The sequence below is a fragment of the Lissotriton vulgaris genome, chromosome 4_1 (assembly GCF_964263255.1).
Source record: "Lissotriton vulgaris chromosome 4_1, aLisVul1.2, whole genome shotgun sequence".
NCBI lineage: Eukaryota > Metazoa > Chordata > Amphibia > Caudata > Salamandridae > Lissotriton > Lissotriton vulgaris.
In genome coordinates this window covers 1,989,453,029-1,989,480,930 of record NC_141691.1, presented here as the reverse complement: position 1 = coordinate 1,989,480,930, position 27,902 = coordinate 1,989,453,029, and the positions used below count along the sequence as shown (strand labels likewise).

The following is a 27,902-nucleotide window of genomic DNA, read 5'->3' as shown; positions in this document are numbered from 1 at the left end:
ACCTTCAAGTAGCCCTTGGTCTAGCCCGGTGGTTTTGGTGCCCAAAGCTGCTCCACCTGGCGCCACACCCGAATTTAGATTCTGTGTGGACTACCGAGGGCTAAATTCGGTAACCAAAACGGATGCTCATCCGATCCCTCGGGCGGATGAACTGATTGACCGGTTGGGAGCTGCCCAATATCTCAGTACCATTGACCTCACTGCAGGGTACTGGCAGATTCCCATGACTGATGGAGCCAAGGAAAGGTCAGCCTTCTCCACTCCTGATGGACACTACCAGTTCTGCGTCATGCCCTTCGGGCTCAAGAACGCTCCTGCCACTTTTCAGAGGTTGGTGAACACGACCCTCACCGGGATGGAGTCATTCTCTGCTGCTTACTTGGATGACATAGCTGTCTTCAGTAGCAGTTGGGAGGATCACTTGCAGCACTTGCAAGCCGTTCTCCAGGCCCTGGAAAGGGCTGGCTTGACGATCAAGGCCAGCAAATGTCAGATTGGACAGGGGTCGGTAGTGTACTTAGGTCACTTGGTGGGCAGGGGAAAGGTGCAGCCCCTTCAGGCGAAGATTGAGGCAATCATGGCCTGGAAACCCCCCAAGACCCAGACTGAGGTCCGAGCCTTCCTGGGCCTCACAGGTTACTACAGACGGTTCGTGAAGGGGTATGGCACTATCGTGGCACCCCTTACTGAACTCACGGCCAAGAAGCAACCCAGGAGAGTCATCTGGACGGAGGCTTGCCAGCGAGCCTTCGACACTCTGAAACAAGCATTGTGTAACGCTCCCGTCTTGAAGGCTCCAGACTTCACGAAGGAATTCATTGTCCAGACAGATGCATCCGACATTGGCATTGGGGCGGTGTTATCGCAACTCAATGAAGAGGGTCTGGATCAACCCGTGGTCTTTCTGTCACGGAGACTGCTTCCCCGGGAACAGAGGTGGAGTACCATTGAGCGGGAAGCCTTTGCGGTGGTCTGGGCACTGAAGAAGCTACGACCATACTTGCTTGGTTCACACTTCCTTGTTCAGACTGACCACCGACCCCTTCGCTGGCTCATGCAGATGAAGGGGGAAAACCCCAAACTGTTGAGGTGGTCTATCTCCCTACAGGGAATGGACTTTCGGGTGGAACACCGACCCGGAGTTGACCACGCCAATGCAGACGGTCTCTCCAGGTATTTCCGCCTTAGTGTTGAGAACTCCCAAGGGGTTGGGTAGCTCTCCCCACTTTCAGCTGGGGGGGACGCGTGTTAGACCCGTCTGCTTCTGAGAGTCCCCTCACCACTATGATTTCTTTTGTTCCCCTGTACCTCCCAAAATTTGTCGCTTTTCTTTGTCTACCAGGACTTTTGTGTGCTGTTTCATGGGGCTAGATGTCCTTGACGCCCAGTTGTTCACAAGGTTTTTGGCACCTATTTACAAGGCACCTGGCGAAACCTGTGACATTATAGACTGGGATTGGCAACCTGTATGAATGGCCTCAAAATGGTGGCCATCCTTTTTCCTCATGTGAGTGACTCTCCTTGGAGCCTCCATGAACCTTGACCTTTCAAGGTTTTGGCGCCCTTTTACTTGGCGCGCATTCCTGACAGGAATTCCTTTATTTCCCTCAAGTACACAAAATGGCTGCTCTAGAACCACAGTATGGTGGCTGTTAGTGTCCCGAATACATCTCAAAAGTGCCATGTCATTGGCCTAGCCAGAGAAGGTTCTAGAACCTACCGGCACGAGCCAGCACCTCAGGGCACTGGCTATATAAGGTCCAGTCCCTGGCGGCCATTTTAGATTAGATGATCAAGAAGACTAGATTGGATGATGATGTTCCAGATCTAGAAGGAGATTCCAGACTTGACACCAGATTGACACCTGCCCTGTTGACCCCTGAGGTGGCTGGTAGCACGGGCAGTAGAGCAGCAAAGGTCATTGGCGTTGATCCTGACTGGTATTCCAGTCAGCTGCGTGTGCGGTGACCTCGCGCCTACAGGGCCTGCCCAGCGAGTGCCTCATTACCCCCAAGAGACTGTGGCCGATTTCGTGTGCCTCCCTGCCCCCCCCCCCCCCCGGTGGTGAATCATGACAGATTCCGCGTGTCACGAGGCGAGAGCAAGTTCGCCGCGACCGCGACAGTCTTCTGTGCCCCTTTGCGACAGGCGCCTCCAGCGAGGAGCTAGGACGTCTCCGAGCCCCACCGGCGTAGAGTGCTTCCTGCGCAGTCTGAAGGTGAGGTGGTGCGCCGGGGCGGGGAAAGGCCGGCCTTCGTTGGGCGGGACTACTGTCTCTGCCCCTCCCCAGTGAATCGGCAGCTGTAGCTGTGGGCGGGAACCATCCTGTATGAGGAAGTAGGAGGGAGGTCCGTGGAACCCCTGAGAACCCCGTCGCTGGCGTGAGAAGTGCTGAGCCCTGACTGAATCGCTTTCCGATTGCAGCCGATGTGAGGTTTGCCCGTTTCTTCAGGTGGGGAGCGGCGTTGTAAAGGAACTGTGAACCGGCATTTATTTGACTGAGCGCGAAGATTGTGTGACCTCTCCGGCAGCCCCGTTCGTCAGTCTAAAGACTTTGAACTGGTGCTGCCTGAGTGCTAGCAGTGACAAAGCCCATAGGCGCGCTTAAACCCCACCGGCAAGCAGAGAACTCATTCCGGTGGCAGCCGAGTGTAAATGAAGTGTTCACTGTGTTTCCTTGCCTTTTAGATAAACGCGCATACTCCCCGAGTGATTCTTAAAGAGTCCCAACACTCCTTTTGTGCCCAGAGAAGCCTGTATTTATTATCAGTGAAATCATCATAAACTGTAAGAGTTATCTTTCCAACCTGAAACGTATTGCAAGTGTAATGTTCCTGAAGTATTTAATTGGTGGGAGGATACCAGAATGAACATGTGTTTGTTTATTTAAATGAACCAGTATTTATTCTGCTAAACAAAAGTGATATTTATTCTATTTATTGATGATATTTATTCCTGATATTTATTCTATTTATTGATGTTATTTATTCCTGAGGTTATTTATTGTAATTATTCCAAAATCGAAACCCAGCAAATTGTGGCCAAAAGAAATGTATATGTGCTTCCCTAATTGATCCCTATTCACAACAGAGAATTTTTATATAAAGGAATCGTATTTTTCTACAGCAGTGGTGTGGTGTCCTTCTTTTTGGTGACTGTACAGGGAGTTATTATTGGGTCAGAGCCGGCTTAGCACGATAGCCTTCACTTGCCTTGTCACATGAGCCAAGCTACCCCCTTTGTGCTGGGCTTGCCCATCGCAGGTCTAACAAGCACTCAGTGGATGTTCCCAAAAAATGGACAATGATGGGTCTTAACATTACCAAAGCTTAACATTGCAAACATCTCCAAAGTGAATGCTAGTTTCAATGTTTGCGCTTCATTTTACTTACCAACTCAACTCCAGCCATCAAATCGGGCAAGTTAGGCAAGTGACCAGTCCAACGGATGATCCCCGACACTGGCTCCTTTTTTGCTAAATTGATCTGCACCATTGAGTTCAAACTCATGAAGTGAGAAATAGAGCTGGGCGCTTCCATCCTTCCGCTGGGTGGTTCAACACTGGTTTGCTTCAAATGTTGATGGTCCATGTGGCAATCTGCTTCGAGTCCTGCAATGCCTGATATCAATAGCAGGTTAAATTGGCATCTGTGTGAAATTTCATTCCCAAGCTGAACAAAGGTCGTAAAAAAACTATGCTAATGATGACTACAACTGCTACCACTAACAAATATTAATGATGAAAACTTTGTGTTTTTATGTTGATTACATTTGTTTCACATTTCAAAAATGCAAATTAAATCCCAAAAGTTTTATAAAGCTTTGAAACATACCGACTTGTGAACCACCGGCATCCCAAAGTAAGAATAGATTAGTCACAACAGTGACAAGTCACTGTATGATTGCTTGAAAATTACAAGTAGGGGAAAAAGCACCACAACACAAAATAAAAGATGAGCATCTGTCGGTCAGTTATGCATGTATGCATGCACTCTCTTTCCTCCTTTCACCTCTTTCATTCTTTCTTTTACTTCGTTTTTCTTACCCTCTCTCCACCATTTGTCGCCTCTACACAAATGTTACCTGCCTTTACTTCACCGACTCACAGGGAGTGACAAAGAGTGTCGGATAAGAAGAGGAAATTTGGAAGGATCGATGGGGCTGAGAGAGAAGGTTCAAAGGATAAAATTTAACAGAAAGTTTGAGAATGTAATAGTGAGGCGAACAGTGTGAGAATGACAGAATTTGAGGGGTGAAACATATGACCCAGTGAGTGCCAGAAGAAGACAGAAGCAAACAGATTAACGGGTGTTAACCTCTTCTGTGGTCATGATGGCCCCCGGCCGTCATGAGTCACGGTGGGCACAACGGCGGGGGGCTGTCTGAGCCACGCCCAAGATTGGAATGTTCCAGCACAGCGTCATGAACTACAGAAAGCAATACATTATTCGCCATAAAAGGGAAGTAAATGTGAACTCAACGAACAAGCTATTTAACTTTGGTAATGCTCTTTCTGGTAGATACTATATCAAACTGCAGAATCTGCACCTTGTGATTATTCCCAGGCGCCAGACTGGATCAGGAAATCTACAAAAAAAGCTGTGCTCCTGCAAGCCGGTAGGCAGTTTCCTTGCAAAAGCCTGTCTTCACACTCAGACACAGAGCCCATTTGTGAATTGGAGGAAAAAGTCTGTGGTTTCCAAAAATAGGGACATGTTAGAATGAAGAAAAACATTTTACAGACCAGGGAGGTGTAAGGGGGATGATGAATTTTCAGTTCGAATATCTACCAGAAAGAGCACTAATGAAGGTAAGTTACTAGTTCTTCTGATGGATAATTCTAGCCACCGATTCCTCACCTTGTGAACAGATACCTTAGCAGTATCTTCCAGGATGGCAGGTCTACGGAATGGCTCTGATTAAAAGGATCTGCAGAACTGAATTGGCACAATGCCCTTTCCATAGGACCTGGCTGATACATGGCATTCATGATCTGCCGGCTGTCATCGGATGAGTGTCTGCCCTGCATTTAAAGATCCTTCCAGGTGGTGTACCATCAGGGAAGTGCTCTGATGATTCAGCCAGCTCCAGAGGCATAGAGCCTCTTGGCACAGGACCCAGACCTCACCCTAGTTTGTTTGTTACAGTACCACATGGCAGCAGTGCTGTCCATGGAAACATTCGCAGCCTTCCCGTAACGGATGGAAGGTCTTTAACACCAAGCAATTCACCCGCAACTTTAGAAAGTTGATGTGGAGACGGGTCATATGCCAGATACCAGAGTACCCTGATTTCTACCTCTCACACATGACCTCCCCGACTCAGAAGATGCTACGTCAGTCGCCACCACCAAGTGGGGCAGACAGAGGGGTCTTCCGCTGGTCCAACTGCGGTTGAGAAGCCACCACTGTAGATCTTTTGCAGTCCTCTCAGACAGCTGAATGGAATGCAACAGCTTCCCCTGGTGCTGGCTTCAGATGCCACCAGCAAGCTCAGATGCGCTATCTGGCATTATCATTAAGTAGGATGCAGGAGGCTAATAGACTTATTGGCCTATTAGCCTCTTGCGCAATGATCATGCCATGTTCCAATGGAAAGGGCATTATACTAATTCAGTTTTGCAGAACCTTTTGATCAGTGTTATTCATAGGCCCACCACCCTGGAAGGTACAGCTTTGGCATTTCTTCACAACGTGAAGAAACAGTGAATATAAGATTCCTCCATCACAACGAGAAGAATCAGTAAATAGAAGATTCCTCCATCACCCTCAATGAGACCCAGGTCAGAAGCTGAAACATCAGTATCATAGCCCGTAACCTGGATCTTTGGTCTGGAGGAAAGGCCTGAGAGTGCATCGTATTCAAGGTGGCTCCTTGGTCATATGGACGACAGCTCAATGAAACTAAAACTAATTACAAAATGGGTGAATTGTAAAAAAATATACATAAATAATTTCATTAATTAATAAATTAGTTCTGTCACTGCACAGAAAATATAGTTTTTCCCAACTTTGGGTGCCAGAATTGCAGATGAACTTAAGTGCTGAAACAGAGTGGTAAGAGGGGTACTTCACCAACCATCCCAATATAGATAAGACCTTTTTCTTTCCTTTCACACAGCAAGTTATTTTTTTGTTTCGGGATCCAGAGTAACTAAAGCTGATGATTTAACAGCCTCATGAGAATACCTCTTCTGTTTTTGGCATTAACAGCTCTTAACACACGGTTACGCTCTTCGTATCACAGCGCATCAATCACATCACTGCATCAAAGATTCAAGTTGCAAACAGCGCAACACACAACTGTGATTGCAGTAGATGTTTGGGAGACAATTTTCTTTTTTTATTTCTGTAACGTTGTATATAAACTTATTTGATCATATTTATATTTTTCCATTATCAGTGAAAAATGTTAACTGAATGTAGGAATCCACTTCCACCCAATGTGCAGGCTAAACATAAAATTTGTCTCCATGAAGACTTTCTTCCAAAAAAGTAAACTTACATAGGGTGCATCTTTCCCAGTCATCAACATTACATGCTAACATTAACTACAAGTTTACCATAAGAAGAAATATGGTTCATGGTACTCTAAAAAGCGTTATAGCGTTCAGCTAAAATCTTACCATACAATTCCTGTGTAGACTCTTGCTTTATGGCAGATACATCTGTAAAATAAGATAGTAGATAAAACATATCAGTCAAAATATTGATAGGCAACCTTTCAACACTCTAGTTTTAGTTCCAAAAGCTGCAATTTATGGAGTCACTCAATATGTAATTTTCAATGCAAGGACCTATTCAGTTAACCACGTGAAGATAAACAGTTGCCCATACACTGACACAAATGAACCACCACTGAACACTTAGTCAATAGGAATATGGACCCCCAAAATGTTAGAGCCCAGAACCTAAAGTCAGTGTCTGTATCCTGATTTTAGCTCCAGAATCATGCTACTCTTGATTGTGTGCAGAGGCCCAGGCCTGTCTGTTGACCTGAGTAAGGCCCTGAGATTGTCCATTGACCAATAAAAAGTCAAAAGGAGAATCTAAAGGTTAGCTGGCTTCTATGACTGACTGTGGTGAGCACGCCTTCAACAGCCAGTCATTAAAATAGAGGACGATTGGTAGGCCCGACTTGCATAGATAGAAAGCAACCACCGCCATCACCTTGGTGAACATCCAAGGGTCATTGGTGGGGTCAAAAGGGAGCACGTCAAACTGAAGCTGCTTATAGCCAACCTTGAAATGCAAATAACACATGTGGACCTGCAGAACCGAGATGTAAATACAATCGTCAACTGGTCCAAAGCAAACATGCTAATATCACGTCTTTGGGCTCCAGGGCAGACAGAACTTGGACCGGGGTGCGCATGTAGAATGTTTCTTTGCACAGGAGGCCTACATCTTTCTTCCGCACAAGGAAGTAGCAGGGAAAACATGTGAGGCCGGTAACGTCTTTATGGCTCCTTTGGCCAAAAGAGCCTGTATTTCCAGTCATAAGACAGACAGGTGAAGGTGGTAGGTGAACTGGGTCAAAAAGGAAGAGCAAGGCATAGCATTACTGGACAATATGCAGGACCCATTTCGGAGAAGTAATGTGTTGCCACACCTGCAGGAAGCAGATGATCCTTCTCCCCTTTAGTGCGTCGTTAAGGGCAGACCAAAGGGGATTCAACAATATTGCCAGAGAGGTGGAGGACTGGGCCGTACGTTGCCCCTAATGGCAAGTTCGCCATCTGTTGGGTTAAAAAGCCCCAACATCGAAAGATTTGCGAGATCTGTTGGGCAGGGCACTGGGACCTGATGTGGTCTATGCGCCAAGCCCCTGGAATAACCCATAAAAGGGCAAAATTAATGCTGGAATAGCCGAACTGGAGAGGAAAGGCCCAAAGAGCGCGCTGCTGGTTGGTTTTCATTTAAACTTTATAGGGACAAGTCTGCCTTTTCACCAAACAGGAGGGAATCGTCAAAAGGTATGCTCATTAAGGTCACGTGTCTAGGACCGAGCAGGTGATGGATTTAGCCATATCCGGACAGTCCTGAATGGTTTTGGCTACAGAAGAAAGTGAGTCGTTGGGGATCGCAGGTAAGAGCTCACCAACCTTGAAGGGGTGTAACGTCCAAGTAAATAGTTTGCATTGGCCAACCAAAAAACAAGGTGGCCATGGAGAACATTTGCTTCCTGAACATATCCACACATTTTGATTCCATGTCAGAAGAATTGGTTGGGAAGGTGTTAGAATTCACCCTGATAGTGGATGCCTGTCCCACCAAGCTTTCAGGGGTTGGATTATGGTTTAAGACATCTGGGTAACATAAGAGCAGGTTTATGGCAGCAGGCGACCAGTCGGTTGACTTACAGGCCAAAGAATGGTACAGCCATACTGTCAAATATCGTGGCAGTAAGGTCCTCCTTGAAAGGCAAAAAAGGTTTTGCTGGTGCTGTTCCAGGCTGCAGGAAACCAAAACCAGTCAGTACATTTGTTTTCACCTCCGTAGTAAAGCGATGACGATCAAGGACCTCAGCAGCCTTCCTAATCCCAATGGCTCGTTCAGTAAGGGAAACAACCAAGTATTGAGTGAGGTGTCCAGCCCACAGGCATCCTGTGCGTCCATGTACCAATTGACTACACAATAGAGCAAGGCAAACTCTTCCTCACCCCCACCACTGCGGTCTCCATATGGCTGGCTCTGGTCGGGATACAAGCCAAAAAACTGATGCAGTGTCTGTGCACTGCTTTGGAATCGTGTCTGAGTCTGATGGATTCAGTATTGGTTGTGCCACGTCAAGATCTGAATGTGGCTTCGATCAAGGTTAAGCCAGCTCTGAGCTAGATACTACAGTGAGTTTCGGATGATCTTCTGGTATAGGAGGATTGAGACCAGCGTGGTGTTTTCCAATGCTTTTTACATAGAGCTTTACTTTACATTCTCTGATGGCTTTTGGGTTCATGTGGGCACAGTCATCACAGGTCTTGGAGTCGTACATGAAACTAAAGTACCCAAGACACAACTCGTGGGCATCTGTCACAGACATCTGTTTTCAACATTCCTACGATGTTTAAATCCTATTGCATTTGTGGGTTACATGTCCTTTGTACACTGAAAAAATTTGCAGATGAATCTCTTCCTAGAGCGAAAAAAGGAGGAGCGAAGCTCTAGATCTGCGTCTGAAGGTGCAAAAAGAATGGAACTGAAGTCAGCCCACACGGGTGGCGCTTATATGTGGCTCTGCATGTTACTTCCACAGCAGAAATGAGTCGCTGCAGAGTCACATGACGCCACCTACTGGTTCACAGGAGTACAACTTTTTTAGTCTTTCGGATTAAGACGGACACCTGGGGATATTCATAATATGAGGAATCTCAGAAACATACACATTCCACACTTGAAATATAGCAACTACATTTCTAAAGAATTAAAATGATACCAGAAAAAGGTTGAAAATTCGAATTTATCAGTACCTACAAATAACACAAGAAAATGGATTTGAAGATACACTGCAAAATTAATATTCGAAATAAGCTATTCAGCCAGTCAGCAACTGCCTAGGCTGACCATCTTCATAAAAAGTGTAAAAGGCACAGAAAAAGTTATGTCTTCGCTGCGCAGGCAGTGTAACAATGAAATCCCAGCAGCACATTCTTCTAGTACACTTAAAGATACTGAGAGAGGGCTCAAGACAAGTTAAGATTTACATTTTAGTGGTCCCTATCTTTAAATATAGGGTGCCCCTTGATTGACTGAGATGGCGAGGACACCAGCTAACTTTTCAACAGAGACTAGTGTGCATTCCATTCTCGAACACAAGTAACTGAAAAAGCAGACATTCCTCATACAGTGAAATGCCAAACTAGATGAAAAAGGAAGGTTTCTATCCGGGGTTAAACTCCCACCCTTCTTCTGTTTCTCCTGTTTGTATCTCTTTCTGAAAGTGCAATTTGCAGACAGTAAGTGTACTTTGGAATTAGCTCTTCTATCAATATCATGATATTAGCACATTCTGTACAAGCTGCAAAGCTCACTTTGGAATGAATAATAATATTAAAAATAATATCAACATTTGTAGTGCACAACAGCTACCCCAAGCAGAGGTGTCGCGGCACTTAGCTGGCAAGTAGGAGAGAGGGATTACCGAGATTCTAGCTTTGGCTAAAAAGCCAAGTCTTCAAAGTCTTTCTGAACTCACGTTCAGAATGAATAAGGCGCACGTAGGTAGGCAGGGAATTCCACAATCTGGCCGTTACCACTGTAAAATATCTGCCCCCTATGCATGACTTCACATAGCGAGGTTCGCAGAGCAGGTGTTGAGAGTTAGACCTCAATGACCGATTTTGTTGGTAGAGGCATAATTGCGGTTTAATATAACTGGGACAATTGGCTCGCAGTGCACGGAAGGTCATGGTCAGAGCCTTAAACTTTATCCTTTTCACTACTGGAAGCCAGTGGAGCTGTCTTACATGCAGAGAGATGTGGTTTTGATAAGATGCTCATCTGATTAACCCCGCAGCTGCATTTTGTACCATCTGCAATCTCTTAAGCAGATAGGCAGGTAGTCCCAGGTATAGACAGTTTTCATAGTCCAGCCAAGATGTCACTGTGGCATGAAAATTGATTCTGCAACAGTCCTCCGGCAATAAATGCAGAAATTTCCTCAGGCTTCTCAACTTACCTAAGTATGAGGCTGCTGTAAGACCTACTTGGGCTGCCATTGAAAGATCCGTTTCTCATTTTACACCCAAGTTTTTTGCCGTCATTGCTGGGATAGGTGGCAGGCTCATTTCGGCAAGCCACCAAAGTCCAGCTGACGGAGGAGATGCCTTGCCAAAGAACTAGACCTCTGTCTTCTCCACATTGAGCTTTACTTTATTATTATTCATCCAACAGGAGATGTCCTTCAAGCACCCCTTAAATCTAATAAAAGAGTCAGGAGAATGATCCGTGAAGGAGAACACCAACTGGGTGTCCTCCGCGTAAGATATTGCCTTAACATCCCAGTTGGCTATGAGCGAGAACAGGGGTGCCAGATAGGTATTTAAGAGTAGCGGGCCCAGAGCCAAACCCTGTGGTACCCCACACCACAGCTGCTTTGGTTCTGACTGAAAAGGTTGAAGAGCGGCCCTTTGCGTGCGGTCTTTAAGATAGGACTGTAGCCAGGACAGAACCATCCCTCCCAGTCTCATCAATTTGAGTCTGTCTAACTGGATTTGGTGATCCATGGTGTTGAATGCTGCGGACAGGTCCAAAAGTACCAGCATTGCTGATGCTCCCCCGTCCACTGTCATTTTTACAGACTCCGCCACCTCCAACAGCGCCGTCTCAGTACTAAAACCGGACCAAAAGCCAGATTGCGTATCATGGAGTATGTCATGCCCTTCAATTAATCTAGCCAGTTGGCGCTGTACCATCTTTTCGAACATCTTCGCTGGTGCTGACAATAATGAGATCGGGCGATAGTTGTTAAGCTCTATCGGATCTACATTAGGCTTTTTCCTCAGGGGCAATAACAAAGCATGTTTCCATACATAAGGGAAGATGCCCATAGAAAATGAGGTGTTCCATGTATGATTTAGAGCGGGATTAATTATGTGAGCCAATGTTTTCCACACTTTTGGTGGGCATTGGTCCTCTGGGGACCCCAACTTACATTTCAGGATCGCCGCCAGGGATGAATTCCAAAAAAGTGTCCTCAATATTTCAGACTCCCAATGCCTCGGTTTCCTGTCTCCATCTCTGTTGTGAAGGTGTCACAAACCTTCAAGATTTTATTCTCAAAAAAGTCAGAGCGCTTCGTACACAATGATGGGGATGGCTGTAGTTGCTCTCGAGTTCAGCAGGCACTCGAGGCACCGAAAGACTTCCTTGCTCGAGTTCTCAGCCTTGTTAATGCGCTTCATGAGGTAGTCCCTTCTTGTCACCTTCATCAACTTGTGAAGCTCTTTAAAAGCTTCTTACAAGCCAATTCGGCCATTGAGCTATAATCCTTCCTCCAGAGGCGCTCAATTTTTTCCCATCTACTTTGTTCCACTCTGAGCCCCTCAGAGAACCATGGGGCAGATGGAAATTCTCTCGAGGTTCTAGCTAATTTGGCCGGTGCTACGGGGTCCAGCGCGGCAGAGATACACCTGTGTAGTGCGTGCGTGTCTACATTAGGGTCACTAATTAAATGCAATTGACTCAACAGTGCTGGACCACGGGTCTCTCCTGTTTGCTTCTTCCAATTTCTTTTTGGTATATTGCGGCTTTCTCCACCAGGTTGTAGTTTTTCTAGACTGAACAAGAAAGGGACCAAGTAATGGTCAGTCCAGACCAATTGAGTGGGGTCTCAGCTACCAAGGACGAGATGTCCGAAAATAATAAATCTAAGGTATTGCCTGCCCAGTAAGTGGGAGATTGTATATGTTGTGTGGGATTGGCTCCATTAAGGACTTCATAGCAATGAAGTTACATAGGTCTGTGATTAGACTTGGTGGACAGTCTGGTGGTCTATGTATCAAAAGTCCTGCAAAGGATGCCGTGGGTCCTGTCTTTATTACAGAAATTCAGGCCTTCTATCAAGTTCATATTTCTCAGCTCTGTTGTGAAAATCTCCCATGAATCCCTCTCACAAGGATGGCTACCCCACCCCCTCTTTTCTCACTCTCCCCGTTTGCACAGCAAAGTTTAAAACCCAAGGAATTAGCCAGGGTCAAAACCGGTATGGTTTCCTCCTTTAACAATGTTTCGGTCAGAAACATCACATCTCATTTGTCGTCAGACAGCGATAGCCAAATATCATCTGCATGTTTGTGCAATGACCTGCAATTAATCAGCCAGGCTCTTATCTCTTCTACTGCACCGAAGCCATGGGGCTCATGACCCTATTTCCCCGGGACGCACTCTTATTCCCAAAAATAAAATTACAGCTTTTGCAGTAGTGAGGGAGTATTACGCTCACTATGTTAATGTCATGGCCAACTGGACACGAGTTACTCCTTAAAGCCAAGAGGGAGTCCCGAGTCCATGAAATGCTCTTACCGCTAATGAAAGGGATAGCGTGGCTGGCGCTGACCGCAATCCGGATGCGGATGGGCACAGACGGTCTTGCCTTTGGCGCGCAGGCAGCACGCGTCCGTGCAGACATGCTGGTTATGTTGAGTACCAGCTGTGCTATCCAGAAATGAGGGAGCCATGGGTGAAGTGCTCTGAACCCCGCCAAGGACGGTAATGCAAGAACTGTGTATTGCACTACCATTAAGGCACAAGGAAGACCTGGGTTCACTGTCTTTTATTTATCAAAATACATTTTGTGCAGATTTATTTAATGGTCTCAAGCTCCTCACCAGTGCAATAAAACCTTGTGCCATGGCTGATCAAAGATTACATGTGGTGTTGGAAACACTGGATAATGAGGTAAGAAAAGAGTGTCTGCAGAGGGATACCTGGGTATCCAGATTTGGTAAAAATATGTCTTTCTAGCCCAAATGGTACCATTGCTGACAAGGTGAGTAACAACTTTCCACCTAGATGCTGGTCCTACCAGCATTACCATAAGTTAAACAATCAATGATATTGTCTTAGCTGAACTACTATAGTGGCCTTTGTCTGTGCCACCCACAGCGCATGCCGACCCAGCTGCAGTATCCCCAGAGCTCTGCAAACCATGCCGCCAACATCATCAATCGGTCTTATGTGTGATGACAGGCCTGCAATGGCCATCAGGAGGCATATGAAACTCAAAATTCTACGCATCACCCATAAGGCCTTGATAACCAACAAAACAATATGTACTGGCCTCTGTTCATCTACTACGACTTTCGCAAGGACGAGTCCAGAGAGGACAGTATAGCCTCTTTTGAATGGTTATTCATATGAAAGACAGCTCTATGAAATCATTTACTAAATGGGTGAATTGGAAAAAAATAAAAAATTACATTAATTCATAAATAAATTCTGTCACTGACAGATAGAAAATATAGTTTTCACAAACTTTGTTTGCCAGAATTGTAGCTGAACATCAGCGCTAAAACAGTGTGGCACTTCTACAACCATCTCAATATAGAGAAGAACTTTTTCTTTCATTTCACACAGAAAGTTATGTTTTTTGTATTGAGATCCAAAGTAACTAAAGCTGATGATTTAACAGCTTCATCTGTTTTTGGTATTAACAACTCTTAAAGCATGGTTACGCTCTTTGTATCACAGCCATCATTCACATCACTGCATCAAAGTTTCAAGTTACAAACAGCGCAACACACAACTGTGATTGCAGTACATCTTTGGGAGACAACATCTGTTTTATTTATGTAATAATAATAATACCAGTATTTATAAAGCGCGAACAGCTGCCTCAACTAGGAGGCGTCCCGGCGCTATGAGGGCTTAGCAAGAAAGCTAGCTGGGAGTCTGCAGCCTAGAGAGGCACCGAGAACAGCCACGACTTAAGCTGTCTCCTAAAACTTGTTTCTGATTGGGCCTTTCGCAGCTCAGGAGGCAGGGAATTCCAGAGACGGGTCACGTTGGCTGAAAAGGTCCGGCCGCCCAGTCTAGCCCTTTTGACTCGTGGCACACTCAGTAGCACCTGATCATTTGAGCGAAGGGAGCGGGACTGTGTATATCTAGGCAGACGGGCTCTCAAATAATTGGGACAGGTGCCGTAGAGGGACCTATAGGCCAGAGTAAGGATTTTAAATTTTATTCTACTGGCGATCGGGAGCCAGTGTAAGGCCCGAAGATGGGGGGAGATGTGCTCTTTAAAAGGAATATGCTTAAGTAGCCTGGCTGCCGCATTTTGCACCGTTTGCACCCTTTGAACCAAGTATTTCGGGAGACCGCTATACAGGCCATTAGCATAATCCAATCTCGAAGTGATGGTGGCATGGATCACGGTTTTCCGGCAAGACTCAGGCAAAAGTTTCAGGACTGGACGGAGGTTCCTCTTTTTGCTCAGGCAGCAGCCTGTGACCTGATGGATCTGGGGCACAAAGGAGAGATTTTCGTCCCACTTGACCCCCAGATTTTTTGCCCCCCGAGAGGGGGAAGGTGGAGTACCCATCTCAGTCGGCCACCAGAGCTCAGCTGGAGGGTGACTGCCTTTACCAAAGAAGATCACTTCCGTTTTTCCCGGATTCAGTTTCAGCTTATTAGTATTCAACCAGGAAGCCACATCCTGAAGGCACCCCTTAAAGTTTGCAAAAGCCACATCTGTAACCTCCGAGTAGGGAAAAACCAACTGGGTGTCATCAGCGTAAGAAATTGCGGTGACTCCCCAGTTGGCAATGAGAGAAAAAAGAGGGGCAAGATAAACGTTAAACAAAAGGGGGCTAAGGGCAGATCCTTGCGGGACCCCGCATTGCAGCGGCTTACGCTTTGAGTCACAAGTGCCTAGAGTGACCCTCTGCGTTCGGTTAGACAAATAGGACTGCATCCAGCCGAGTGCCTGATATTGTAGGCCGATGTCTGCCAGACGTTGGATCATCCTAGCATGATCCACTGTATCAAACGCGGCCGAGAGATCCAGGAGCAATGTTGTACATTACAGAAATGTAATGGAAAAATATGATCAAATAACAATGAACATTTTTAACCCAATGCAGGAATAAACTTTCCACCCAAAGTGAAGGCTAAACATTAAATTTGTCTCCCTCTGGCAATGGATCGACGACTGTGCCAACACCCTGGCCAAACGAAGGGTCCAAACGGAAGTGCTGAAAACAATCAATCAATCAATCAAAGCATTTATATAGCGCACTACTCACCCGGAGGGTCTCAAGGCGCTAGGGGGGGGTCCGCTACTGCTCGAACAGCCAGGTCAGGAGCTGCTTCCTGAAGGCAAGGTGTTTACCAGGCAGGTCGCTCCCCTCACCGCCACGCAGCCCCCTGTGTGACCACTGACCGCTGCTGCATTGTGTCTGCCTGCGTTAAGATTGACTGTGCCCTCCTTCTCTTCTGTACCCACGAGTGAGTGATTCTCCCCCACTGTACCTGTGTATGTTGCTGCCTTGATTGTTCCCCTTTCCTTTGGTGCCCAGATTGTGTCCCTTTCTTTCTTTTGTCATTCCCCACGTCTCCCCCTTGCTGCCCGTTTCCCGCCGCCGTGTCCCGTAGCTCCGCCCCCTCGCACCCTATTGGCCGCCACGTCCCGTAGCTCCGCCCCCTCGCACCCTATTGGCCGCCCCGCTCCCACCTCCCAGCTGCTCCTCCCTCCCTCTCCCACTCATATGGAGGCCGCGCAGCGGGCGCGCCGAAGGCGCGCCTAAGGCAAGCCCGTCTGCGACTGTCCGCGCCTGGCCTGCGCCCAGCGCCAGGACCCCTGTCTCCGGCAGACACCAGCCCACCCGCCGGACCTACGACGCCACCGAACTCTACGCACTCAACGCCGGCCGAATCCCGGGCTGCTATCGAACCACCCCGAGACGCACCCACGGACCCTTCTGCTGCCACTCCTGCAAGTTCACCTGCTTCCGGACCTGCACTACACCAGCACCGTGCAGGTCTTGGCGGCGAGGAGAGAGACCGATCTGTCGCCGAAGGTCGCTCTTCGAATGCGGGGGACTGTGACGAGGGCGAGGTCGGCGGAGCGGAGCTGGCAGTTGGGTGTGTAGAAGCTGAGTGGTCTGTTTAGGTAGGCTCGTACGGTGTGCCTTTTGTGCGTGGGTTAGGAGATTGAAGGTGATCCTCTTGTTGACGGGGAGCCAGTGCAGGTCTCTCAGGTGGAGTGTGATGTAGCTGCGGTGAGGGAAGTCGCGGATCAGGCGTGCAGAGGCGTTCTGAACGTGTTGTAGTCGTTTCAGGAGTTGGGCCGAGGCTCCTATGTAGAGGGCGTTTCCGTAGTCCAGCCTGCTGCTGACGAGGGCCTGGGTGACCGTTCCGGTTTCGGTGGGGATCCACCTTTAGATCTTGCAGAGCATGCAGAGGGTGTTGAAGCAGGAGAACGAGATGGCGTTGACCTCCTTTGTGGAGAGAACACATAAGTTGGGCCAGAGTGGTTATGTAGATATTGAAAAGTGTAGCGCTTAGAGGAGAGCCTTGAGAGACACCTTTGTTCAGTGATATGGTTCTGGAGTGGAATGTCCCCATGGAGATTGTCTGAACTCTGTTGTTGAGAAAATCTACAAACCAGCCCAATGCTCTCCCCTGGATGTCTATCTGCTGCAGATGCTGCACCAGGATTTAGTGTGAGATTTAAGGTGAGATGGTATCGAATGTGGCTTATATATCCAGCAGGTGGGGGTAGGAGCCAAGCTGGCGACCAAGATGGCCACTTAGGCTCCCGGCTCGGCAGACCTTCTCATCCTGCTACAAGATCCTGCCAGTTATCCTGTGCCTATGCAACTTTCCCGGGTAGACTAAACGAAATAACGCTACACTGAGTGACCCCGAAAGTTACAACCTGTTTCGAGAACGGAGAAACGACGCCTTGAAGTTTACGGCCTACATCAGCATTGAAGCCGGGGCCTCGAGTAAGAATGCAGCCGGCTTCTAGTGGAACAACATCGGCCATAAGAGTTCAGGAGGAGCCGGTCCACCGGAATGGAAGTAAATTTTGTCCGATTTCAACATCAAATATCCGTATGGATTAGCTCCGAAGTGGGGCACCTCAATGACACTGCGGATGCGAGCTAAATAATTGGTTGTCGGAGCCGGGAATATAAAACGGCTTGGTACCGTCTAAACTGCGACATATCCTGAAGACAGCTCCGCAATATCCTTGCATGCAGAGGGGTTGGAACGTGTGTCTTTGCTTCTGATTCTACTGGGTCTATCCCGAAGGGCCCAAAGATAGACCGTGAACGAAACGCGCGAAATGGCGCTCAATATCGGCCTTCGTGTGAATCGAATCCGATCCTCCGAGAGGTCTGGGAAAAAATGATAATATATCTGTAATAGGGGGAGGCTTAGAACTAGCGGGGGAGAGGCCGGGAGCCTGTACGAATGGCCCTCCTCCACTTACTTCTTTTAGTATTTGAAGATTAGATGGGGCGACAGGCACACTGCTAGTTGGGGTCAGGCGTAAGCTACATGCAGGGGTGCAGGGTGGGGGGTGGGGGGTTGCGCGTGTTGCGTTTTTAAAATTTTATTTTCTTTCATTATTTACTGGATATCCTGACTCTGTTTTCAGTATTAAGGTGCCAATGCGAGCTCTATTATTTTGATTTGTCCATATTTGCATACAAGTGTCTGTCCTTTATCCTGTTCACGATTTTAGTATCGAGGGGCGCAATGATCATGGATATCCTGATTTTGTGGGTGGAGGGGCCTGTGGGCAGCACGCATTGATATAGGCTAACTCAGCTGGTTTTATAATCTTGATTCGTCAAATGTGTGTTAGAGTCTCAATGTCCTGCTTCAACGGCTGCCGATATTGCGACCTTTCAATTGTTTGATTCCTTGTATGTTTTGGACTGCATTACACTTGATACGCTCTTATTGTTTTTTCGTTTTTTATAACAATAAAAAGATTTACAAAAAAATATATATATCCAGCAGGTATATAGGATGTTACAACAAATGGGCTACTACAACAGCGTTGTTACATCACAAACCATTACAATGCAAGTCGTTACAACAACTTGCTGTAGGGGGCGCTGGATGTTGGAATAGTAGAATTCACTATTCTAACTCCAGTCTGTGCAACAGTAGGGAAGGTGTTGGATTTTAAGTTGTTGTAATGACTTGTGTTGTAATGGCTTGTAATGGCTTGCGATGGGGTCGTTGTAATGAAAACGTTGTAATGGAATGCGTTGTAGCTCATTTGTTGTAAACAATGTCTCCCATCCAGCAGAATCAGCATGACAGGCTGTCGATCATCCAGGGCTACTCTGATGGAGTGAACTACTGTGACTAGCGTAGTCTCAGTGCTATGGGATGGTCTAAAGCATGACTGGGAGATGTCAAGTAGGCTGTTGCTCTCCAAGTAAGTAGTGAGCTGTTTGTTAACATGCGTCTCCAATATCTTTCCCAACAAGGGGAGGAGAGCTATTGGACGGTAGTTTGCATGCTCATTTGGATCAGCATTCGATTTCTTTAAGATGGTTGTAACCTGGGCTGCCTTCCATTGACTGGGAACTGAGGCTAGGCTTAGAGATTTATTGCATACTACGGTAATGATTGGGGCAAGTAGAGGTGCCAGAAGGTAACATTTTTTGGGGGACAGAGGTCAACGAGGGACCTGTTTTAATTTTGGTTAATAAGTCGCGCATCTGTGTTGGTGAGATAGGATCGAAATGGTCAAGTCATACGGAGTTGGGGTGATGAGATACTGTGATTGGTGGACCGGTTCTAACATGGAAACGGTTATAAATAGTGTCAATCTTAGTTTGAAAGTAAGGAGCCAGTTTATGACAAAATGATTGCAAGGCAGGGATACCGATGGAGCATGCCTGTGGTTTTGCAAAGGTCGTTATGATTTTAAATAGTTCCTTGGAGGAGTTCCTGCCAAATTAATTTTTTGAACAAAATGTGGTTTGCAATGCCCCTTTATTTCTGCATGGTAAGCACTTAAGGCATCTTTGTATAATTGTTTACCTGTGGTCGGTTTTTACCTTCTCCAATTGCGCTTGAGTCTTTTACCGCAAGACTTGTCAGTTTTTAGTTCAGCCGTGTACCAGGATGCATTGTGCCTGGATTTTTCCTTGGCTAAGATTTAAAGGGAGATACGGTGTCAAAGGGATAAGTAAGTTAGTCACTGAACTGTGTGAGAGCTGCGTTTATGTCATGTGAGTTATAAAGGTTGGTGATAGGAAAAACTGCTTGAAATGCATCAAGAGTAATTTGTTTCCAGGGTCTTGTGATGGTTATATTGTTGGCCTGGGGATGTCGTGATCAAGACCTGAATGTAATCTGTCCCTGTTATTGGTAGTGGGGTGTCAATTTGTGATAGCTTAGTAGTTGAAAAAATGAGGTCCAGCATATGTCCGGCAGACTGGGTGGAACACGTTTTTGTGAGATGTAAGTTTAACATTTTGAGGTTTGATAGCAGAATAGGAACATCGGGGTCTGTGATTGTATTGATGTAGTAGTTAAAGTCGCCAATTAGGAAGGAGAGAACGTAAGGCGTCAAACACTCTGTTAGATTTGGGGCATAATCCTTTTTTTGTCCTGGAGGGCGGTAGACGAGAGCAACATTCCAGGGGTTGCCATATGGGGGAAGAATTTAAATAGGATTAGTTCCACCCAGTTAGTGAGTAAGGAGTTGAGTATTTTCACTCTCAAGGTGTCCTTGAAGGCTATGGCTACTCCTCCTCCTAATTTCAGTTCCCTATCTTGCCTAATTAATTTGTAGTTCTCATGGAATGCTATTGAGATGCTAAGCATTGTATGCAGGTCTGGTTGTGTTGAGGTGAGAAGGTCCCAAATTTCCACCGAGTACTTGGAAATCGACCTGGCATTGAAGTAGATACATTTGAGCATTGATCAAAGATTCAATGATTTATTAGAGGATCCCGGAGTGGAGGGATTTCGTAGAGGATTTGAGCACCTGGTTATGTTGCTCCTTATCCATTGCTTTTGTATGTTTAGTGGGGAGCATGTGAACCTGCACTTCAGACAGGCAAATGGACCTTCCAGCGGAATTGAAAGATGGGGGGGGGGGGAGGGTGGGCGGGGGGGGGGGGGGGGGAAAACATTGGGAGTAATAGGTTCTAAGGTTGAGTAGGTCTTTGTTACTGTAGTGGTATGTATGTGGGTGAAGGGGAAATACCTGGTAAAGGAGATGTAGGGTTCCTGGTGATGGTCTGGCACGAACGGACGCTAACAGGCTTGCTTTTGGCACGCCGGTGGCATGCATGCTGTGCACGTCCACTGTGCTCCCCACCAGGCTTTCAATTTATGCAGGCAAACAAGACCGCTGCCGTCCAAAGGTTGGCGGCCGTCGCGGAATTGCTTTGTCACTGCTTTCAGCGTCCTGAACTCCTTCTGTTCAATCGGCAGAGCCGTGACGGACGGGGAAGCCCAGGAGGAAATGTGCAATTAGCAGAGGACTTTAAAAGGTAACGATAGACCGTGGAGCTGTAACTATGGAGTTTTGTGAGATCACTAAAAAGCAATAATGCTTACATATTAAAAGTACTTGTATGCTAATATCAAGAGCCTCTTTCCCAACCATCGACATTACAGGCTAATATTAGCTACAAGTTCACCATGAGAAGAAATATGGTTTCATGGTACTCTGAAAAGAGTTATAACTTTCAGCTAAAATCTTACCATACATTTCCTGTGTAGACTCTTGCTTTATGGCAGATACATCTGTAAAATAGGAAAGTCGATAAAACATGTCAGTCAAAATATTCATAGGCAAAATTTCAACTCTAACTCTAGTTTTAGCACTTAAATCTGCAATTTATGGAGTCATTCAATATCCTATTTTCAGTGCAAGGACCTTACCTCTGCTCTGTTCAATTACCCCTTATCTTCCAGTGGAGTTAACCACGTGAAGCTAAACTGTTGCCCATACACTGACCCGATTGAACCTCCATTGAACACTTAGTCAATAGGATTATGGACCCGCAAAATATTAGACAGTGGATTCAAAAACTAGAGAACAGAACCTAACATCAATATAGATGTATCCTGATTTTGACCCAGAATCATGCTTCTATAGTGGGTATGCCGAGCCCCAGGCCTGTCTTTTGACATGAGTAAGGTCTTAGGCTTGTTCAATGACCTGGAGAGGCCCACCAAGAGTGGAAAAAGGTTATCCGTCATCTGGATGTGGTCCGTGACTGACTGTAGCGAGCATGCCTTCAACTGCCAGTCATCAAGTAGCGGACGATTAGTGGGTCAGGCCCCGTAGATGGGCAGCAACCACCGCCATTACCTTAGTGAACATCCATGGGTCACCGGTGAAGCCTAAAGGGAGCACGTCAAACTGAAAGTGCTCATAGCCCACCTTCAACTGCAAATAGCACCTTTGGACCTGCAGAACGGGAATGTGAATGTAAGAGTCAGCTGGTCCAAAGCCAACATGTTAATATCCGGACTTTGGTCTCAGGACAGACAGAACTTGGGCCAGGGGGAGCATCTAGAATTTTTCTTTGTGCAGGAAGATAGTGAGAGAGACTATTCTAGGATAGGGCTCCACCCTATCCTAGAATAGTCTCTTTCACTATCTTCCTGCATCTTTCTTCGGCACAAGGAAGTAGCGGGAATAACACGCAGTTCCCACTTCGGAGGCCGGTACCCTCTCTATGGCTCCTTCGGCCAAAAGAGCCTGCCTTTCCAGTTGTAAGACAGACAGGTGAAGGTGGTAGGTGCCCTAGGTCAGAAAGGATGATCAGGGCACAGTATTACTGGACAATCTGCAGGACTCATTTGTGAGAGGTAAAGTGTTGCCACACCTGCAGGAAGCGGCTGATCTTCCCTCCTACCAAATGGGTGTGTGCCATTAAGGGTACACTAAAGGGGATTTAAAATGACTGCCACAGGGGTGGAGGACTGGGACATATGTTGCCCATGATGGCAAGGTTGCTGTCTGTGAAAAGCCCCCACACCAAAAGATTTGGGAGACCTGTTGTGCAAGGTGGGGGGACCTATGTGGTCGGTGGGCCAAGCCCCTGGCATAACCCATAAAAGGGCGAAATAATGCTGGAATTGCCATACTGGAGATGAAAGGCCGAAAGAGTGCGCTGCTGGCTGGCTTTCATTCACACTTTCTAGGGACGAGTCGGCCTTTTCACCAAACAGGAGGGCACAGTCAAAAGGTATGTTCATTAAGGTCACCTGTCTAGTACCAGGTAGGTGACTAATTTAGCCATTATTCTGGCTGTCCTGAATAGTTGAGGCTATAAAAGCAAGTAGGATCACAGGTAAACACTCAGCAACCATGTCCTAAAGGGCAGGGGTGTAATGAACAAGTAAATAGTTTGCATTGTCTGACATTAAGGCAAGGCAGCCAAGAAGAGAATGTGCTTCCTGAACATATCCACACATTTTGATTCCATCTCAGAAGGACTGGTTGGGAAGGAGTTCGGGTTCACCCTGCTGGTGCCTGCCCCACCAAGCATTCAGTGGTGGGATTATGAATTAAGAAATCCGGGTCACATAGATCAGGTATATGGCAGAAGACGACCAGTTGGATGGCTGACAGGCCATAGCATGGTACAGCCATAATGTAAAATACTGTGACAGTGAGGTCTTCATTGAAAGGAAAAAGAGGTTTTGCTGGAGCTTTGCCAGGCTACAGGACATTTGTTTTCACCTCTGTAGTAGGTGAAAACAAATGTAGGGTGGTGAAGGTCTAGGACATTAGCAGCCTTCTGAATCCCAGTGACTGGTTCAGTAAGGGAAACCAACAGAGTACCATTGAGGTGGCTAGAACACCGGCATCCTGTGCGTCCATGTTCCAATTGACTTCATAATAGGGTGAGGCAAACTCTTATTCATCCCCACCTTTGTTGGCTTCATATGGTTGGCTCTGGTCAGGATCCGAGCCAAAAAGCTGATGTAGTGTTCATGCCTAACTGTGGAATCCTGTCTGAGACTGATGGATTTCAGTACCAGTTGTGCCATATTAAGATAAGGCTGTGGCCTTGGTTGTGGTGAAGCCGGTCCAGAGTCCGATACTATATAGAGTGTTTCGGCGGATTTTCTGGCATCAGGGAAGTTGGTATTGGCACTGACAATCAACGGGCCGGCGCAGATTTCAGGCCAGACTCGCAGTCAGCACGGATGGTGGCATGGAACCAAAAGCAGGTTCTAGGGGCACAGATGTCACTGGGGGGAAAAGAGGGGAGTGAGCCTGCTGGCCCAACCAGTAGCGGAGAGAGCTGGAGGTGTGTCCAAGATGTGTAGTATGACCTCTTGAAATGCTTTGACCTGTTGTGATGTCCGCAATGGATCAAGGGACTCGGGATACATGGTGATCAAAAATGAACTTGGCTCTTTAGAGGTAGGGGAGTGAGATTTATTGGCCAGGTAATGCCCTTCTACCTTCTCTGGAGAACCAGTGTGGCAGCAAGGGGCGAGTCCAGTTTGGACTTCTTGGGTTTCTTCCTCGATTTACCTGGTGATTTTAACCGAAAAGAAGATCTGCTGCGACAACGACTGTGGAAGAGAGAGAGAGGGCCCACGCTCTTGACTTCGATCATGAGTGGGACCAGGAGGTATTTCCGAGTGCTTTTTACATAGAGCTTCACTCTACATCCTCTGACGGCTTCTGGGTTAATCTGGGCACAGTCATTACAGGTCTTGGAGTTGTACATCGAACGAAAGCACAGAGGCACAACTCGTGGGCACCTGTCAATGACGACTGTTTTCAACAGTCCCAATTAGATTTAAATCCTGTTTTTGTGTCCCTTGCACACTGAAACAAAATCAGCAGGTGAATCTCTTCATAGAGCGAAAAAAGGAGGAGCGGAGCTCTAGATCTGCGTCTGAAGGTGCAGAAAGGAACTGAAGTCAGCCCACTTGGGTAAAGGCTATACGAGTCTCTGCAATGAGTCGATTGAAGTCGCATTAGGCCACCTACCAGTTCACAAGAGCACAACCTTTTTAGATTTTGGGATCCATACTGGCACCTGGGGATATTCATATTGTGAGGAATGAAAATTTGCCTAGCCTTCGTGCTGGTAAGATTCAATTCTATTAAGGACTCGGAGGCGAGGATTATGCCTTCTTCCTTTGCTTTATTCTTACACAGCAGCAAGAAACAACACAAAAACAACTACATTTCCCATGAACACTTGGGAAAACGAAAGCCTTATCAGGAGTCCTTCGTCAGTGTCCGCACTCTGACCAGCTCCCATCATGCACTGCTGCTGTTTCCTCTTCCTCTTTCTTCGCTCGAAGCCCATGTTCCAGCATTCTCGCGCATCCTGTTTGGGACAGTCACTTCCTGCAAAAACTGCAGAGACAGAACCTCAACCAGCACAAAATGTCACATAGAGAGAAAACAGTGCAAAGCATCAACAGCCATAAACAAGCAGAAAAATCCATGAATGATTTACTTACATTCCTTACGGGGAGGGTCCACTTCTTGGTAGTCATTGGGGTGGATAATCCTCGCCTCCGAGTCTTTAATAGAATTTAAACTTACCAACACGAAGGCTAGGGACATTTTTATTCTATGGCAGTACCAGAGGATTCGGATTATGCCAGTTCAAAGCTTGTCGACCACTAGCCGTGCCACCTCCAACACTGGTTTGAAATAAAACCTCTTAAAAGTGGAATCTGAGGACCAATCGGCCGCTCGCATCAGATCCTCCAATCTGGCCCCTAGGGCGAAAGCTTTAGAGGCCATTGCACCTCTCGCTGAATGAGCACCAAATTGCTTGGTATCAATCCCCGCCTCCTGCATCACCCAACGCACCCATCTGGCGATTGTTGGGAATGAAACAGCCTTGTACGTTTTACGTAGGGCAATGAGAAGCTGTCTTTCGCCCAGAGGGCAGGTATCATCAGTCATATCCTCATAAGCACGGAGGCACTGTACTACACACAGTTTAGGGGAATCTGGAAAAGCCGGGTACGAAATAACCCTTGTGTTGGACTTAGTCCGCCTACTCACCGTGAAGGACACCCCATCTGGGGAAAAAACTCTGGCAGAAATGTCTAGGGTTTGTACGTCCGAGACCCGCCTGCAGGAAACCAGGAACAACAGCATTGCCAATTTAGCAGTGACTTCCTTACGGGAAAGAAACCTATTCGGCTGCCAAGACAGAAACAAGTTAAAAACCCTGTTTACGTCCCAAAGGACGGAATAGCAAGGTTCAGGGGACAATGAGAGGTGTATCCCTCTCAGAAGTCTGCACACCAAGGGGTGCTCCCCAATCGGGGAACCCTGCACAAGAACATGACCAGCCGAGATTGCTGAACGGAAAGTGTTGATTGACCGGAAGTCTAGACCATCCTCCGCCAAACTGGCCAGAAAATTAAGCACGTGGACTACATCTGGCCCCACGGGATCAAAACTGCACACACCAACGACGCCATCTATGCCAGGCTGACCAGTATCTCCTGGTCGTGCCATCTGCCAATGCCTTGGAGAGCAAGTCCTCAGCCTTTCCCGAAAGGCCTGGGAGCGTCTAGCGATGCCGGAGATCCTCCAGGCCATCAGCCTCAGCGATCCCTCCTGGAAAACCCGGTGGGGAACCCTGTCCAGATTGAGCAGAATGTGAGGAGAGTGGGGGAGGAGGGTTGGAAAATCCCAAGAAAGTTCCAGTAGAACCGGAAACCAAACTTGAGACCTCCACCATGGCGTGATCAACACCACCTCTGCCAACTGACGACGGAGCAAGGCTGATACTCGCGTTATCATTGAAAATGGGGGAAACGCATACCCCTGCTCCCCTGACCAATCCTGGAGGAAAGCGTCCGTCGCTTCCGCCAACGGACCCGGGCGCCAACTGAAAAACCTCAGGAGTTGATGATCCAGGCACAACGCAAACAGATCCACTGAGAAGGGACCCTACGCCAACATGGAGAACACTTGAGGGTCCAGCTTCCACACACTGGCATCCAAAAGGTGCCGGGAGTGCCAAACGGCCACCTCGTTCTGCCAACCCGGCAAGTATTCCGCAGTGACCGACACCTGATGGTCCAGGCAAAAGTGCCAGAAGTCCCTCGCGAAGTCCGCTAGCATCTTGGTTCTGGTACCCCCCCCCCCCCCAGATGGTTGATATAACTGACCACCGAGACGTTGTTTATCCCGAGGAGGACACAACTGTACTCTGTCCTTTGACCAGCACTGAACCGCAAAGGACCCTGCTAGCAACTTCAAGCAGTTGTTGTGTAACGACTGCTCGTGTGTGGACCAGGCGCCACCTGTGGAAAAATCCCCGTACCTGGCTCCCCAGCCGGAACGACTGGCGTCTGATTCAATAACTATGTCCGAGGTTGAACCAAAAATCGGAAGGCCATTCCAGGCCTCCATGTGCGTCAGCCACCACTGCATTTCGTCTCTCACTTCCTCCGACAACGGGATCAGTTGAGTAGGTCAGGCCCTTCCTGAGGTGGTGCTCCTTCAGATGTTGCATGGCCCGATAATGAAGAGGACCTGGGAATATGGCCTGAATTGAGGATGATAGAAGACCTTCCAAACGCATCAACTGGAGGAGGAAAATGTGCAGCTTCGCCAGAGTCTGGCGCAGCTCATTTCTGATCTTCGCCATTTTCTTGGCGGGGAGACTCAGAGTGGAAGACACTGAGTCTATGTTGAACCCCAAAAAGGTTGCACACGGGACGGGAACCAAAAGAGACTTCTTCTCGTTGATAACGAAACCCAGTCCCTGAAGGAGATCGACTGCAACTTGCAACAGGGACGATAGCCGCTCGGGACACTGGTCCATGAACAGCATATCGTCTAGGTAAATGATCATTCTCATAACACGTGCATGCAAGGCCTTTACCGCCGGCCGAAGCACCTTTGTGAAGCACCACGGTGCTGAGGAGAACCCAAAAGGAAGCGCGGTGAATTCGTAAACCTGTCCGCCCCCCCTGAACTGGAGGAAACGTCGATGAGGAGGGAAAATTGGTACCACCAAGTAAGCGTCTTTTAAGTCGAGCCTGACCATCCAATGGGACGGACGCAACACATCCCTCAGGAGGTGTATACCCTCCATTTTGAAATGGCGGTACACCAGCCACTCATTGAATTCCTTCAAGTTGATGACCAGACGCCGGCCCCCGACGACCTTGTCGACCAAGAAGAGATTGCTGAGGAAACCCCTAGGGTGCTTGCGAGCACAACAAACCGCCCATTTTTGGAGGAGGGCAGAAACCTCTTTGCGCACCAAGTCTGCATTTCGCTGCGAGAAAGTAATGGGGCGGGGACGGTGTAGCTGATACGGAAACCATGAAACTCCAGCTGGAAACCCTGGACCGTTTGCAGCACCCAAGCATCGCTTGTAAGGGAAACCCAAGCTGGAAAGAACTGCTGCCCTACCCGCAAAGCTGCTGAGTGTAGCACACTCACCTCTTCCAGCA

General features: G+C 47.4%; 1 protein-coding gene across 2 annotated transcripts in view; it reads right to left on the bottom strand.

Annotated features, from left to right (window-relative positions):
* The window catches only part of LOC147724807 (ubiquitin carboxyl-terminal hydrolase CYLD-like), a 481,074-nt gene that overhangs the window by 195,835 nt on the left and 257,337 nt on the right, over positions 1–27,902 (bottom strand). The window contains exons 6-8 of one of the 2 annotated variants that reach the window (XM_086966313.1): positions 21,186–21,227; positions 6,626–6,667; positions 3,393–3,619 (exon numbers count right to left, since the gene is read on the bottom strand). In XM_086966313.1, the coding sequence (XP_086822439.1) occupies positions 3,393–3,619; positions 6,626–6,667; positions 21,186–21,227 (311 nt within the window). The remainder of the gene's footprint in view (positions 1–3,392; positions 3,620–6,625; positions 6,668–21,185; positions 21,228–27,902) is intronic. The other variant, XM_086966314.1, reaches the window with a different exon arrangement.